Below are 15,861 nucleotides of genomic sequence, written 5' to 3' on the forward strand. Positions count from 1 at the left end.
TCACCTGAGGCCAGGAGTTTGAGACCAGCCTGGCCAACATGGCAAAACCGAGTCTCTACTAAAACTATAAAAAATTATATGGGCATGGTGGTGGGCACCTGTAATCCCAGCTACTTGGGAGGCTGAAGCAGGAGAATCGCTTGAACCTGGGAGGCGGAGGCTGCAGTGAGCCAAGATTATGCCGTTGCACTCCAGCCTGGGCAACAAGAACGAAACTCTGTCTCAAAAAAAAAAAAAAAAAGATGAGCATTGTCCTTCACCCTCCTTTCCATTTTCATGGCATTGATCAGAAGAACCTTAGAGGATGAGACATGTCAGAAAAAGGGAGCAGAGCAGAGAGATTCTTGCACAGGAACCACATCAACTCTGTGTTAAAATTTATTTCTGATCTGCCTTCCAAAATTATGCCCAAGATATTCATCAGCATTAATGGGTAAGGCGGTTTGAGGAATTCGGTTATGCAATGACTCAAAGACTCATTAAATCACAGAACTGAAGACATTTTTTTCTGTACATAAATGTGCCATTTTAACCATTTCACTCTACAGTTCAGTGGCATTAATTACATTCATAATGTTGTGCAACCATCATTTATATCTATTTCTAAAACTTTTATCTCCCCAAACAGAATCTCTGTGCCATTAAACAATAACTCCCAGCCGGGCGCAGTGGCTCAGGCCTGTAATCCCAGCACTTTGGGAGGCCAAGGCAGGTGGATCATGAGGTCTGGAGTTCAAGACTGGCCTGGTCAAGATGGTGAAACCCCATCTCTACTAAAAATACAAAAAATTAGCCAGGCATGGTAGCGAGCACCTGTAATCCCAGCTACTTGGGAGGCTGAGGCAAAGAATTGCTTGAACCTGGGAGGCGGAGGTTGCAGTGAGCTGAGATCGTGCCACTGCATTCCAGCCTGGGCGATGGAGCGAGACTCCATCTCAAAAAAAAAAAAAACAAAAAACTCCCCATTCTTTTTTACATTTTCTGTCTTTTTATTGATACTCTCATTTTTTCCTACATTGTCTTCCTGATTTCCTTTAGTTCTTCATCTATGGTTTCTTTTAAGACAGTTGATTTAAATTCTTTGCCCAGGAAATTCAATGTCTAGGCTTCTTCCGGGATGTTTTCTATTTATTTCTTTCCCCAGAATGGGCCACACTGTACTGTGTTTTTGATATGCTTGGTGATTTCTTTGTATTGAAAACCGGACATTGGTGTATTGTGATGTGGTAACTCTGGAAATCAGGGTCTCGCCTTTGCTCAGGGTTGGCTGTTCTTGATTGCCGAAGCCTTAGCTTGTGTTTCTTTTCCAGTCTTGCAGATTGGCTTGTGCTCAGGTACTCCTTTAACACTCAGCCAGGTCATTTATAATTCTGCCCCAGCCTTCACTTCTGCTTGCACCAAGTTTATGGGTCTTCTCTGGCCCTTTCTAAGCGTGCGTTGTGTCCTGAGCTGTCGCGTGTAGCTTTCTGATTTCTACAGTATACACGAACATTTTTGAATGCTCTGATTTCCCAAGGAAGCAATCTTCCTGACTTTTCCACCTGGCTTTAGATTGTCTAGTTTATGTCTCAACCATAATTTTTTTGCACCCCCTCACCTGCTTGGCTGTGGGTTTTTGATCACCTGACAATATTTTCCAGCAACACCTGCTGCTTTCTGCTCTGAACGTGTTCTGAGGTTTGCAACAGAGAGGCAAGTGCCTTGTTTCAGTCTTTGGGTAGCCCCAGACAGATTAGAACAAACACAGTGATTTGCAAGTAAGATCTGCTCTGCTCCCTTCAAAAGCAAGTACCGGGGTGCCACACTGGGAATGAGGGCTGCTGTTGAGCTGGGAAAGGGGTGAGGCAAGGGCAAGTAAAAACACCCAAAGCTTTGCTACTCTCTTGACATTGCCTTTCTCTTGATTCGGTGGTCACTGTTTTTTTCAGGCATAGCTTCGTTTTCCAGAGTTCTAAGAAAGTTACTTCTTACAGTTCTGGGTGTTGTTTTTTTTTTTAAATATTTCTGTGAAGGCCTGAGTTCAAAGCTGCCTGTTCTGCCATTTTGCTTATGACACTCAAGGCTTTTTCATTTTAGGGCTTCCAGTAGCAAGAACTGTGCCCAGAGGTATGGAATTAGATCGAACTGTTCTGAAAGAGTACTACTATTTCATATTTTTATACAAAAGCATATTTTAGATAAAGATGTCATTGATTTAGAAACTCAAACCAATTAATCTTTGGGAAGTAATATTATCTCTGTTTTAAAGATGGAAAAAAACAGCACAGATATTGAAGTCTCAAGACACTGGTTGAGATAGAGTTAAAATAATAGAGCTTTAGGAAAACAGTTAAACATAGAATTACCATTTAATCCAGCCACTAACTTCTAGGTATATACCCAAAAGAATGGAAAGCAAGGACCCGAGCAGATACTTGTACACTAAGGTTCATAGCAGCATTATTCACAGTAGCAAAAACGTAGAAACAATCCAGATGTCCATCAACTGATGAATGGATAAACAAGATGTAGTATATACATATGAAATGTTCAGATTTAAAAAGGAATGCTAATCTGATACACGCTACGTATGGATGGATGGATGCTGCAGCACAGACAAACCTTGAGGACACTATGCTAAGTAAAAGAAACCAGACACAAAAGGACAAATATTTTATGATTCCACTTATGTAAGGTATGTAGAATAGGCAAATTCATAGAGACAGAAAGTAGAATAGAGGTTTCCAGAGCTAGAGAGAAGGGGAGTGAAGAATTAGTGTTTTATGAGCACTGAGTTTCTCTTTGGGATGATGAAAAGTTTTGGAAATGGATAGTGGTGATGATTGAACAACATTGTGAATGAATTTTTTTTTTTTTTTGAGACAGAGTTTTGCTCTTGTTGCCCAGACTAGAGTGCAGTGGCACAATCTTGGCTCACTGCAACCTCTGCCTCCCAGGTTCAAGCGACTCTTCTGCCTCAGCCTCCCAAGTAGCTGGGATTACAGGTGCATGCCACCACGCCCAGCTAATTTTTTGTACTTTTAGTAGAGACGGAGTTTCGCCATGTTGGGCAGGCTGGTCTCGAACTCCTTACCTCAGGTGATCCACCCACCTCAGCCTCCCAAAGTGCTGGGATTACAGGCGTGAGCCACCGTGGCCAGCTGTGGACGTGTTTAATACCATTGAATTGTATACCTTAAAATGATTAAAATGTTAAATTTTGTGTTATGTTTTTTAAAAAATTAGCCCCCCAAAACCGTAACAGGTCAGGTGCAGTGGTTCGAGCCAATAATCCTAGCACTTTGGGAGGCCAAGGCGGGCAGATTGCTTAAGCCCAGGGATTTGTGACCAGTCTGAGCAACATGGCGAAACCCCATCTCTACAAAAAATACATAGAAAAATTAGCCAGGGAGTGTGCACTTGTTGTCCCAGCTACTTCAGAGACTGCAGTGGGAGGATCACTTGAACTGGGGAGGTCAAGGCTGCAGTGAGCCATGATTGCACCACTGCACTCCAGCCTGGGTGACAGAGTGAGACCCTGTCTCAAAAAATATATATATGTAACACTCCAAACTCAGTGTTAGGGACATACAAAGCTTAACTAATTGCTGAGTTTTAAAACATAGTTCTCGAGCATTTATTATTTACTATATGCCAGCCACTGTGGTATATGCTTTATGTGGATTATCTCATTTACTCCTTACCACAATCTTATCAAGCATAATACAGTTAGCTCCAATTTATAAATGAGGGATCTGAAGCACAGAGAGATTAAGTAACATGCCCAATGTCATTGCTAAAAAGTATATCACTGAGATAAAGTACATCTCAGGACTTCATCCCAGGTAGTCTGACTTCAGACTTTGTGTCTAATGGTTAAACTATAATATCTCACTTTTGCTGAACTTTAAAAGTGTGCTTAAAGCAATACATGACTTTCCACAATTTGCCACAGAACAGTTATTGCACATTCCTTTCCTCAGGGTGTGTCGGTGGCTATAATTCCTGCCTGCCAGCCTCAGCAAGACGAAACACGATCAGAGAAAAGGTGGATGGTTCACTCTTAAGGGAAATGGTGGATTTGGGTTTGTTTCCGTAATTGTCTCTGAAGAATGGCATAACCTTCTGTCAGATTTTTAATTTGATCTAGTTTCATTGCAGTGAAAGGAAGCTTTAACACTTGGATCAAAGAAAGTGTTTGTATAAAAGCAGCGAATGTAGTTTTGAATGATAGGGTACTTGTACTCTGAATAGTAGTATACAGTATTTGAATCATATGAGGCCTTTTTTTTCATTCTTTCTTTCTGTCTCCCTCTCCCTCTCCCCTTCCCCCTCTCCCTCTCTCCCTCTCCTCCTCTTCCTCTCTCCTGTCTCCCCTCTTCTCCTCTCCCCCTCTACCTCTCTCCCGTCTCCCCCTCCCCCTCCCGCTCTCCCCCTCCCTCTCCCCCTCTCCCTCTCTCCCTCTCCTCCTCTTCCTCTCTCCTGTCTCCCCTCGTCTCCTCTCCTCCTCTTCCTCTCTCCCATCTCCGCCTCTTCTCCTCTCCTCCTTTCCCCCTCCCCCTCTCCCCCTCCCCCTCCCCATCCCTCTCTCCCTCTCCTCCTCTTCCTCTCTCCCGTGTCCCCTCTTCTCCTCTCCCCCCTCCCTCTCTCCCATCTCCCCCTCTTATCTCCTCCTCTCCCCCTCTCCCCCTCCCCCTCCCTCTCTCCCCCTCCCCCTCTCCACCTCTTACCGCCCTTCTCCCCCTCTTCCCCCCTTCTCTCCCTCTCTCTCTCTCCTCCTCTTCCTCTCTCCCATCTCCCCTCTTCTCCTCTCCCCCCTCCCTCTCTCCCATCTCCCTCTCCCCCTCTCCCCCCTCCCCCTCCCTCTCTCCCCCTCTCCCCTCTCCCCCTCCCTCTCTCCCTCTCTCCCTCTCCTCCTCTTCCTCTCTCCCATCTCCCCTCTTCTCCTCTCCCTCTCTCCTGTCTCCCCCTCTTCTCCTCTCCCCCTCCCTCTCTCCCCTCTCCCCCTCCCCCTCTCTCCCTCTCCTCCTCTCCCTCTCTCCCATCTCCCCTCTTCTCCTCTCCCCCTCCCCCCCTCTCCCTCTCTCCCCTCTCCCCCTCTCCCCTCTCCCCCTCTCCCCTCTCCCCCCTCTCTCCCCTCTCCCCCCTCTCCCCCCTCTCTCCCGTCTCCCCCTCTCTCCTGTCTCCCCCCTCTCTCCTGTCTCCCCCTCTCTCCCGTCTCCCCCCTCTCTCCCCTCTCCCCCTCCCTCTCTCCCCTCTCCCCCCCCTCCCTCTCTCCCTTCTCCCCTCTTCTCCTCTCTCCCTCCCCCTCTCTCTTCTCCTCTCCCTCTCTCCCATCTCCCCCTCTCCCTCTCCCCCTCTCCTCCTCTCCCCCTCTCCTCCTCTCCCTCTCCCCCTCTTCCCCTCTCCTCCTCTCCCCCTCTCCTCCTCTCCCTCTCCCCCTCTTCCCCTCTCCTCCTCTCCCCCTCTCCTCCTCTCCCTCTTCCTCATCTCCCTCTCTCCCTCTCTCCCTCTCCTCCTCTCCCTCTCCCCCTCTTCTCCTCTCCCTCTCTCCCTCTCCTCCTCTCCCTCTCCCTCTTCCCCGTCTCCCCCTCTCTCCCTCCCCACTTCCTCTCTCCTCCTCTTCCTCTCCCCATCTCCCCCTCTCCCCCGACCCTATCCTCCTCTCTCCCCCTCCCCCTCTCTCCCTCCCCCTCTCCCTCTCCTTCTCTCCCCCTCCCCCTCTCTCCCTCTCCTCCTCTCCCCCTCCCCCTCTCCCCCTCTCCTCCTCTCCCCCTCCCCCTCTCCCCCTGTCCTCCTCTCCCTCCCCCTCCCTCTCTCCCGCTCTCTTCCTCTCCCTCCCCCCTCCCCCCGCTCTCCTCTTCTGCCTGTCCCCCCCTCCTCCTCTCCCTCTCCCCCCCTCCCCCTCTCCCCCTCTCCTCCTCTCCCCCTCTCCTCCTCTTCCTCTCCCCCTCCCCCTCCCCCTCTCCCCCCCATCTCCCTTTCTCCCTCTCCATCTCTCCCTCTCCCGTCTCCCCCTCTTCTCTCCCTCTCTCCCCACTCCCCCTCTCCCTCTGCTGAGTCTAGCTTTGTCTCCCAGGCTGGAGTGCAGTGGCCTGATCTCGGCTCCCTGCGACCTCCGCCTCCCAGGTTTGAGCGATTCTCTTGCCTCAGCCTCCCGAGTAGCTGGAACTACAGGTGCACACCACCGTGCCCGGCTAATTTTTTGTATTTTTAGTACAGATAGGTTTCACCATGTTGGCCAGGCTGGTCTCAAACTCCTGACCTCAGGTGATCCACCCGCCTTGGCCTCCCAAAGTGCTGGGCTTACAGACATGAGCCACCGCACTTGGCCTGCATGAGGCCTTTAAATAACCCTTCCCTATCCTCAAAAATGCCCATCAGCTTAGTTTATGTCATCAGTAACACTACAAGTTGAACATCCCTTATCCAAAATGCTTGAGATTGGAAGTGTTTCAGATTTCAGATTTTTTTTTTATTATGGAATATTTGCATATATATAATGAGATATCTTGAAGATGGGACCCAAGTCTAAACACAACTTTTTTGTGTTTCATATACCCACCCTGTATATAGAGACTGAAGGTCATTTTATGCAATATTTTAAAATAATTTTATACATGAAATAAAACATTGACTGTAACCTCTCACATGAAGTTAGGTATAGAATTTTCTCCATGTGGCATCTTGTCAGCACTAAAAAAGTTTCAGGTTTTGGAGCATGTCAGATTTCAGATTTACAGATCAGAGATGCTTAACCTGTATCATCATAAATATAATAATCGCCACTCTTTACCTAGGCCTTGGTGTTTTTGTGTGACATCTTTCCAGTCCCCATTTTGACTGCAATAATTTTTTTTTTTTTTTGGAGACAGAGTCTCGCTCTCTTCAACCTCCACTTCCTGGGTTCAAGTGATTCTCCTTCCTCAGCCTCCTGAGTAGCTGGGATTATAGGCATGCGCCACCACACCCAGCTAATTTTTGTATTTTTAGTAGGGACGGGGGTTCCCATGTTGGCCACACTGATCTCGAACTCATGACCTCGTGATCTGCCCGCCTCGACCTCCCAAAGTGCTGAGATTACAGGTGTGAGCCACCATGCCAGGCTGACTGCAATAATTTTTTATTCTCTTAATTACTTACTAACTAGAGTACCGGCTGTGAGATTTTGCCCTTAAACATCCAGTCACATCATTTTCCCAATCATGCAGAGAAATGGTTATATCCCTTAGTTATATTAACAGATGGCAGATCAATGCTAGATTATTAAAAGGAACATGAATGTCAGGGTACATTCCTAGTGTTTTTTTTTTTTTTTTTTTTTTTTTTTTTTTTTTGAGACGGAGTCTCGCTCTGTCACCCAGGCTGGAGTGCAGTGGCGCAATCTCGGCTCACTGCAAGCTCCGCCTCCCGGGTACACGCCATTCTCCTGCCTCAGCCTCTCCGAGTAGCTGGGACTACAGGCGCCCGCCACCACGCCCGGCTAATTTTTTGTATTTTTAGTAGAGACGGGGTTTCACTGTGTTAGCCAGGATGGCCTCGATCTCCTGACCTCGTGATCCGCCCGCCTCGGCCTCCCAAAGTGCTGGGATTACAAGCGTGAGCCACCGCGCCCGGCCTCATTCCTAGTGTTTTAAGGTAGAAGTCATTAGAGGATACTACTGTATTGTTTCACAAAATGCCTCTTGACCACTATCAGAGATAGATTCTAAGCTAAGTGGAGCAGTTATATGTTAGAACTGACACAGAATTCAGGCAGTGTGAGCAATTGAATGAAATTTCTCAATCCAGGTAATTTCCCCAGTCTTTGGCCCATGGTTATTACAAATAATTTTTAAAAAGAAATAAAACCTCTTCACAGCTACTCAGGAGGCTGAGGCAGGAGGATCCTTTGAGCCCATGAGTTCAAATCCAGCCTGGGTAACATAATGAAACCCCATCTCTGGGCCGGGCACGGTGGCTCACACCTGTAATCCCAGCACTTTGGGAGGCCAAGGCAGGCGAATCACCTGAGGTTGGGAGTTCAAGACCAGCCTGACCAACATGGAGAAACCCCATCTCTACTAAAAATAAAAATTAGCCTGGCGTGGTGGCACATACCTGTAATCCCAGCTACTCGGGAGGCTGAGGCAGGAGATAGCTTGAACCCGGGAGGTGAAGGTTGTGGTGAGCCAAGATCATGCCATTGCACTCCAGCCTGGGCAACAAGAGCGAGACTCTGTCTCAAAAAAAAAAAAGAAAGCTCATCTCTGAAAACCTCAGTAGGCTCATGTAAACCGTCATCTCCACTGTAGAGCTTAATGAGGTTGACAGGTCTTAAATTAGGTCTTATGAATGTGCCTGTTACTGTCTTTAAATACTTATAAAATAGCATCACCAAGTTATTTAATGGGTAGTTTTTAACTATAGGTCACTTGGCTTTCACAGATGACAACAATAAATAGAACTTTTTGTTCTTGTCTAGCTGTATGGATTCATATGTGGCAACAGAATGCTTCATTTATATTGAGTGAGATTTTGTAGGGAATTACATGGGGCAGTATGTTTTGATTTGGTTTTTCTCCTTAACTATAAATATATCTTGAAAAGTTTTTGTGTATTAGAAGGAATTTTAGGTCAAACATGGTGGCTGGCGCCTGTACTGCCAGCATTTTGGGAGGCCAAGATGGGAGGACCAGTTGAGTCCAGAAGTTGAAGACAAGCCTGGGCAACATAGCAAGACACCACCCCCACCACCCACTCAGAAAGTTTAAAAATCATCCAGGCCTGGTGTTGTGTGCCTGTGGTTCCAGCTACTCGGGACGCTGAGGTGGGAGGGTTGCTTGAGCCTGGGAGGTTGAGGCTTCAGTGAGTCATGATTGTGCCACTGCACTCCAGCCTGAGCAACAGAATGAGACTTACTTTTTTCTTTTTTCTTTTTTGAGATGGAGTCTCACTCTGTCCCCAGGCTGGAGTGCAATGGCCCAATCTTGGCTCACTGCAATCTTCGCCTCCCGGGTTCAAGTGATTCTCCTGCCTCAGCCTCCCGAGTAGCTGGGACTACATGCATATGCCACCATGCCTGGCTGATTTTTGTATTTTTAGTAGAGACGGGGTTTTACAATGTTGGCCAGGATGGTCTCAATCTCTTCACCTCATGATCCACCCGCCTTGGCCTCCCAAAGTGCTGGGATTACAGGTATGAGCCACTGTGCCCGGCCAAGACATTTTTTTCAAGCAAAACTTTGTAAGACTCATGTGACACCAAATGTAATAACAAAAATTTTTTGAAATTCACATGGAAAAATACTAAAATTTCCATGTTACATCATGAATGCTTTATTAATATTGTTTTAAAATCTTAGTATATTATAAAGACACACAATTCACAATTGTCAACTCACAGCACATCAGTCTAAGTACTCCTGATTATGCTGTTTATTTTCTTTATTATTGCTTTTACTAAAAATAAGCTCTTAGAATATTATCCCATACTAAAAAGAAATGAACTGTCAAGCATTAAAAGACATAGAGGAAAATTTAATTCATGTTACTAAGTGAAAGAAGGCAATCTGAAAAGGCTACATATTGTATGATAAAGTGTGAAAAAATATATAAAAGCTCAATGATGTTCAAACCTACAGTACTGGTTAATAATAACCTAAGCAATTTAATACTCCAGCCTAGTTCTTATAACTCCTATTATTCACTATGACATAGTCATATAAACTTTATTAGCTTTAACTACCCTTTCCTCTGAATGTTTGTTTGTCCTCAAATAAGATTGGACTTGTCTCAGAAGTGCTTTACCAATCTTGTGACCTTTTTCATTTAAGTGACAATAAAGCTGTTTTTCAGGCTGAGACTTAGGAGCACTCCTGCTTTTTGCATGCACTGTCTCATTTAATCCTCACACTAATACTATAAGGTAGATGCAATAGCACCCATGTTACAGAGGAAAACATAGAGGATCAAGGAGATTAACTTGCCAAAAGTACGGCTAATAAGTAGGTGAAGCATGCTGGGAACTTAGGGCTGCCTTAATATCCATGTCATTCTTCCAAATCTTTGGCAACAGTTTTCTGAGTTGTTTGCCCCATTAATGTTGTGAAACTAAGAATGCCGTATTTTAAGTGACTTAAAATTCCAAGTAACCAGAATATGGCTAATGTTACTTTCCTATTTTATATGTGCCTAAAGTACATCCTTGGTCATTTCATCACATGTATAACAATTGCTATGATTATTTGAGCCACGATAGAATTCTATTCTAAGAACCTGGCAGAGCTAGAAACAAGAACCTGCTCTTTGGTAGGGAGTATTGCAGCACGCTTCTTGCAAGGACATTCAGTTTTCTTGCCTGAAAAGCAAGCACACCACTATTTGTATAGTCACCAATCTAGGCAAGGGAGGAAGAATGGTTTCAAAAATATACCCAGAAAGGAACTAGAAGATACTTGTATTAGGTGGGTAACCTTACCTTCCGTTATCGTAAATAGTTGCTCAAGCTTCTTCACAATAATGGTCTGCATGTCTTACATAGCAAAATCTCTGGAGATTTTGAATGTTTTTGATGGTCAGAACTAGAGAACTTCTCTATCCAATCTCTTCGTTTTAGATAGGGAAACTATATAGGTCAGTGAGTAAAATGTCTAATCCAAGGTCTCTTGGAAAAATAATAGCACAACTGAAGTCTCTTGCTCCTTTTCCAGTGCTCTCTGATTTTATATTACTCTGTCCCCGCAAGGAATGTTATCTCGAGTTAAGATGGTTTTGTATAGTAATAGTTATCTCTGAAGCTCATGGATTATCTGACAGATAATCCTTTTGTAGTATGAGTCTTGTAAGTTTTGCTAATGTCTTCAGTGATTTAGTGTGACCCATCTGAGCCTAGATCATATTTTCCTTCCCCTCCCTACACTCAATGATTAAAGTATGATATTCATTCTAATTGCCCATTAGCCTCCTGCTGCTCTTGGAATCCTTAGACTTCTGTGGGCTTTTGGAACTTCTGCTGTTAGGTTTCATGAATAATAGTCCCCCTTCTGTTGCGTTTCTCTGGTTACATCATTTTATTTACCAATGTATTGCTTTTTAATATCGGTAACATTGAATATTAAAGTAAGTGATAAAATGGATCAAGCAGGAAACTTGACCATTGTAAATCGATGCTAACTAAGTAACCGAGATAATCACAATGCAGGTTACCGATTATCCAGGACTTTTTTTGGTCTCCTTTGGAAAGGGAGTCATCAATTCTGTCCTTTTTCCTTAACTTTGAAAGTCCATCCTTCTTTGGCAGTAGTCTTCAAGGGTTTTATTTACCTCCCTTTTACTAAAAGCGAGCATCACAAAATCTCATCTGTTTCTTACAAAGAAGCCTGGAGTAATACCCTCGTAACTATAGGGGAATAATGTCATCAACAGAAGAATGGAATTTGGGAAGCTGACCTTATCACAGTCTGTATGAGATTAAATGTCTTGGGCATAGTAGTGTGGCTGGAGAAAAGGGAAAGAAAACACTAATTCTCTTAGTTTCTTTGTAGTTCTCCCTGGAAAACTCCTTTACCCACATTGGCACCCTTTTGGTTTTGCTACTATGGTGGTTAGAGAATTAGAAACCAGAAGAATCACCTATGTTTTTAGAAATACCCTAAAAAATGGCAGGCCATCACTGGGCCTTGTACTTCTAATGGCTAAAATGTATAGTGACATAAAGTGTCTAGAAGAGAATTCTCTAAAATACAAGTAATCATTGTAGGTGATTTTTTAAAGAAGCACAGCACGTGGAATTGTAGTGTTGAAGACACCATGCTGGGTTTCACTGGACTAACCCCTGTGCTGCCAGAGTTGATCTGAAATAGAAGATGACATCTTATACCAATTACTGCACTGCAACCTAGCATCATACGAGGCCATATACTGGCTTCAGAGGAAAGTAACTTGACTTCAAGCTCATTTTATAGGGAAAGATGTGGATTTTATTAGAGTAGAACATAAATAGGCTTAAACAGGAGGAAAATATTCTAGATGTTAGGATCTGTAATTGCTCAGAAAGGCAGGGAGTATTTTACTTTGGGAGATGAAGAATGGGCCAGTCTGGCCAGGGCAGTGGGTTTCACGTTCAAATCCAAAGATATGAACTAGAGGGCAGTAGAAGGCAGGGCTCTGGGCGCACTCTACAGGGAGGACGGCTTCAGTCGTGGTGCATACACACGATGGGCTCTGGGAGCACTCGACAGGGAGGACGGCTTCAGGCGTGGTGCATGCACACGATGGGCTCTGGGCGCACTCTACAGGGAGGACGGCTTCAGGCGTGCATACACACGATGGGCTCTGGGAGCACTCGACAGGGAGGACGGCTTCAGGTGTGCATGCACACGATATTACTGAAGAAGATCCTTTCTGAGGCAAGCTAGCTAAAGGTATGCACATAGGCAGATAGTCTCTTAAATTTGAACATAAATATTAAAACTGACAGTGAGATTTCAGTGAAGGGTGAAGTTATAATTTATAAGAGTGTTTAAGATTTGGTGTATTTCAGTAGCTGTTAAGCATTTATTTATTAGTGATTTTTGAGAAGTTTGTGTTACTTCTTTTTATTAGGAAAAACATTTCACTAGCCATTAGCTCTGGCATCTGAATTCCTGCTACTCTCCTAGCATCTAGAAGTATTTCTGATGTTATCAGGCAGAGTTTAATCAGAAAGACTCAACTTCTTTAGTGGTTTCATATGATAAACACATTTACCTTCCTGTTCAGGTCTGTTTTAGTTTGGGCAAGTCAGGGCATCAAACTATATGTAATCGTTTTAATGTGTTACACCTTCATGGGAATTGATCCTAACACAGGCATTTTCTTTACTTCTTAAAGGACTTTTTTCAGGAGATATTGCACCTTTAATGCAAGAAAAAATACTAAGTGCAGTCACACATGCTGTTGGTGATGAAGAAGCTGCTGAAGTAAATGCTAATGAGCAGCCAGAGGTGCCGAAGCTTGTTCTGCAGTCTCTGTTTTCACTTATACGAGGTGAAGTTGAGCAGTTGGATTCAAGAGCACTTCCCCTTTGCCTTCATCAGGTACTCTGGTAAACCCTTCACTTTCAGCCTCACAAAAATTCTCCTAGCAGCGTTTGGAATGATCTAAAATGCTGTCTTGGCTGGGTGCGGTGGCTCACGCCTGTAATCCCAGCATTTTGGGAGGCTGAGGTGGGCGGATGGCTTGAGCTCAGGAGTTCAAGACCAGCCTGGGCAACATGGCGAAACCCCATTCTCTACAAAATATACAAAAATTAGCCAGACGTGGTGGTGCGCACCTGTAGTCCCAGCTACTTGGGAGGCTGAGGTGGGATGATCGCTCAAGCCTGGGAGGCAAAAGTTGCATTGAGCTGACGTTGCACCACTGCACTCCGGCCTGGGAGACAGAGTGAGAGAACCTGTCTCTAAATAAATAAATAAATATAAAAATAAAAAATAAAATGCAATCTCTGTAATTGATTGTGTCCCACTCATCACTGGTGAGCCTGGGGGAGGGTGACCCTAGTGAGATATTTGGCATATTACTAATTGATGGCCACACCTTGGCCTTGGATAATCCATAGTTTAAACAGTGGCTCACTTTTTAAATCAGCGATTAAGCTGTGTAAGAGTTTGATAAGCATCTACCAGGTGCCAAAGACCCTGCTGGACACTGGGTAAACAAAGATTACTTAGCAGAATATGCCCGTAAGAGAGCCCCTGCGGAACAGGAGCAACAGTTATATCGATAAGTAATTGTGGAATTTTGTGTTCAGTGTTAGAGTAAACATATGTTAAAGATTCAGCAGCACAAAATGAGTGATTAATTATGCCCTGTGGACAGTTGGGAACAGAAGGCGACTCTTGAGCTGGGTTTTCCAGGCTTATTAGGCACTCAGTGGATTAACAGAATGAGCTGGTCCAGGAAGAGATCAGCCTGTGAAAGCCATGGCTGGGATATTATTGGAGATGAAGATGGAAAAAGAGGAGGTGAGATTGAATAGCTGGTGACATTGAGGCTTTATTTTTAGGGACTGGGAATTTTTAATTATAAGAGTGCCTGAATCACATTTGAATTTTAGAAAAAGAACTCTTTTGAGGATTAGGAGGGTATATATGTTAGAGGATGGAGAGGCTGGAAACTGGGGAGCCTTTAGGCCGGTGATGAGGAAACTTATTTTTACATAAGAGCTAATTCAGAAGAAATTAAGATATTTGAGCTGTATTTTATTTTTTATTTTTATTGTGTTTATTTATTTATTTATTTTGAGACAGAGTCTCACTCTGTTGCCCAGGCTGGAGTGCAGTGGCATGATCTCAGCTCACTGTAATCTCCATCTCCCAGACTCAAGCCATTCTCCTGCCTCAGCCTCCTGAGTAGATGGGATTACAGGCGCGTACCACCACACCTGGCTAATTTTTGTATTTTAATAGAGATGGGGTTTCACCATGTTGGCCAGGCTGTTCTCAAACTCCAGGTGATCCACCTGCTTCGGCCTTCCAAAGCGCTAGGATTAACAGGTGCAAGCCACTGTACCCAGCCTGCATTTTATTTTTACATAAAATGAAAATAACTGGTACATGGGAATGGAGAGAGTGATTTACTTTTGTAATGAGAAGTGAATAATTTTTAATTTTTAACCCATTTAGAAAAAAAGTGCAGCTGGCTGCAAGTGCCCAGTTTTACATAAACATGCTCTTCGAGGCTGAAGCAAATTTGACTAATTGTCAATGTGAAAATAAAGTAGAAAAACTGTTCTTGGAGTTATTTCTAAACAGAATTTGTCTCTAATCCTAATGTAACAAAAACGGATATGATGTTACATTAGGATCAGAGACAAGAGTATTCTCAGGGCAAACAGAAAATGGGATAAAAAGTAAAGTAGGCCGGGCACGGTGGCTCATACCTATAATCCCAGCACTTTGGGAGGCTGAGGTGAGTGGATCATGTGAGGTCAGGAGTTCGAGACCAGCCTGGCCAACACAGTGAAGCCTCATCTCTTCTAAAAATATACACACACACAAAAATTAACCAGGCATGGTGGCACATGCCTGTAGTCCCAGCTACTCGAGAGGCTGAGGCAGGAGAATTGCTTGAACCCGGGAGGCAGAGGTTGCAGTGAGCCGAGATTGTACCACTACACTCCAGCCTGGGTGACAGAGTGAGACTCTGTCTCAAAAAAAAAAAGGAAAATAGGGCCAGGCGCGGTAGCTCATACCTGTAATGCAGCACTCTGGGAGGTCGAGGCAGGCAGATTGCTTGAGCCCCGGAGTTCAAGACTAGCCTAGGCAACATCGTGAAACCTTGTCTCTACAAAAAAAAAAAAAAAAAAAATTTAGCCAGGCACGGTGGCGTGTGCCTGTAATCCCAGCTACTCAGGAGGCTAAGGTGGGAGGATTGCATGAGCCCAGGAGTTTGAGGCTGCAATGAGCCGTGATTCAACCACTGCACTCCAGCCTGGGTAACAGAGTAAGACCCTGTGTAAAAAACAAACAAACAACAAAAAAAAAACCAAAAAGTTCAATAGGTTTTGTCCCAATTCAGGAAAGTGTATACTTTTACAAATTTGTATTACCTCCTTTATAAACTTGAAGAATGCCTCTGAGGAAATGTATACTCCTGGCCTCTAAGCTGTCATGAACTTACCATTGTTGAGTAGCACCAACATCAAGGCAGCTTTCTAATCACTCAGCTTTCACTGCATTTGAACAGTGGATTGCACGGCAATCTTTCCTCTCCTGGGAAAGAAGATTAGAGAATACAGTGGTGGTTTAAAAGTATGGGCTTTGGCCCTACCACAAGCTAAGTGGCTTTTGGTTTCTTCTGTGGTAAAGTAATAGAGGATTAAATGAGATAATGCATGTAAAAGCACTTAACATATGTTTC

General features: G+C 44.4%; 1 protein-coding gene across 3 annotated transcripts in view; it reads left to right on the forward strand.

Moving 5' to 3' along the window:
- CNST (consortin, connexin sorting protein) overlaps positions 1-15,861 on the forward strand; it is a 116,781-nt gene that overhangs the window by 56,402 nt on the left and 44,518 nt on the right. Inside the window, exon 3 of one of the 3 annotated variants that reach the window (XM_055234679.2) lies at positions 12,832-13,037. The exons of 1 other annotated variant lie outside the window; for it this stretch is intronic. In XM_055234679.2, the coding sequence (XP_055090654.1) occupies positions 12,832-13,037 (206 nt within the window). Of the gene's footprint in view, positions 1-12,831; positions 13,038-15,861 lie in introns of those variants that run through there. One more of the 3 variants, XM_055234683.1, reaches the window with a different exon arrangement.

This window comes from Symphalangus syndactylus, chromosome 19 (genome assembly GCF_028878055.3).
Source record: "Symphalangus syndactylus isolate Jambi chromosome 19, NHGRI_mSymSyn1-v2.1_pri, whole genome shotgun sequence".
NCBI classification, from domain to species: Eukaryota; Metazoa; Chordata; class Mammalia; order Primates; family Hylobatidae; genus Symphalangus; species Symphalangus syndactylus.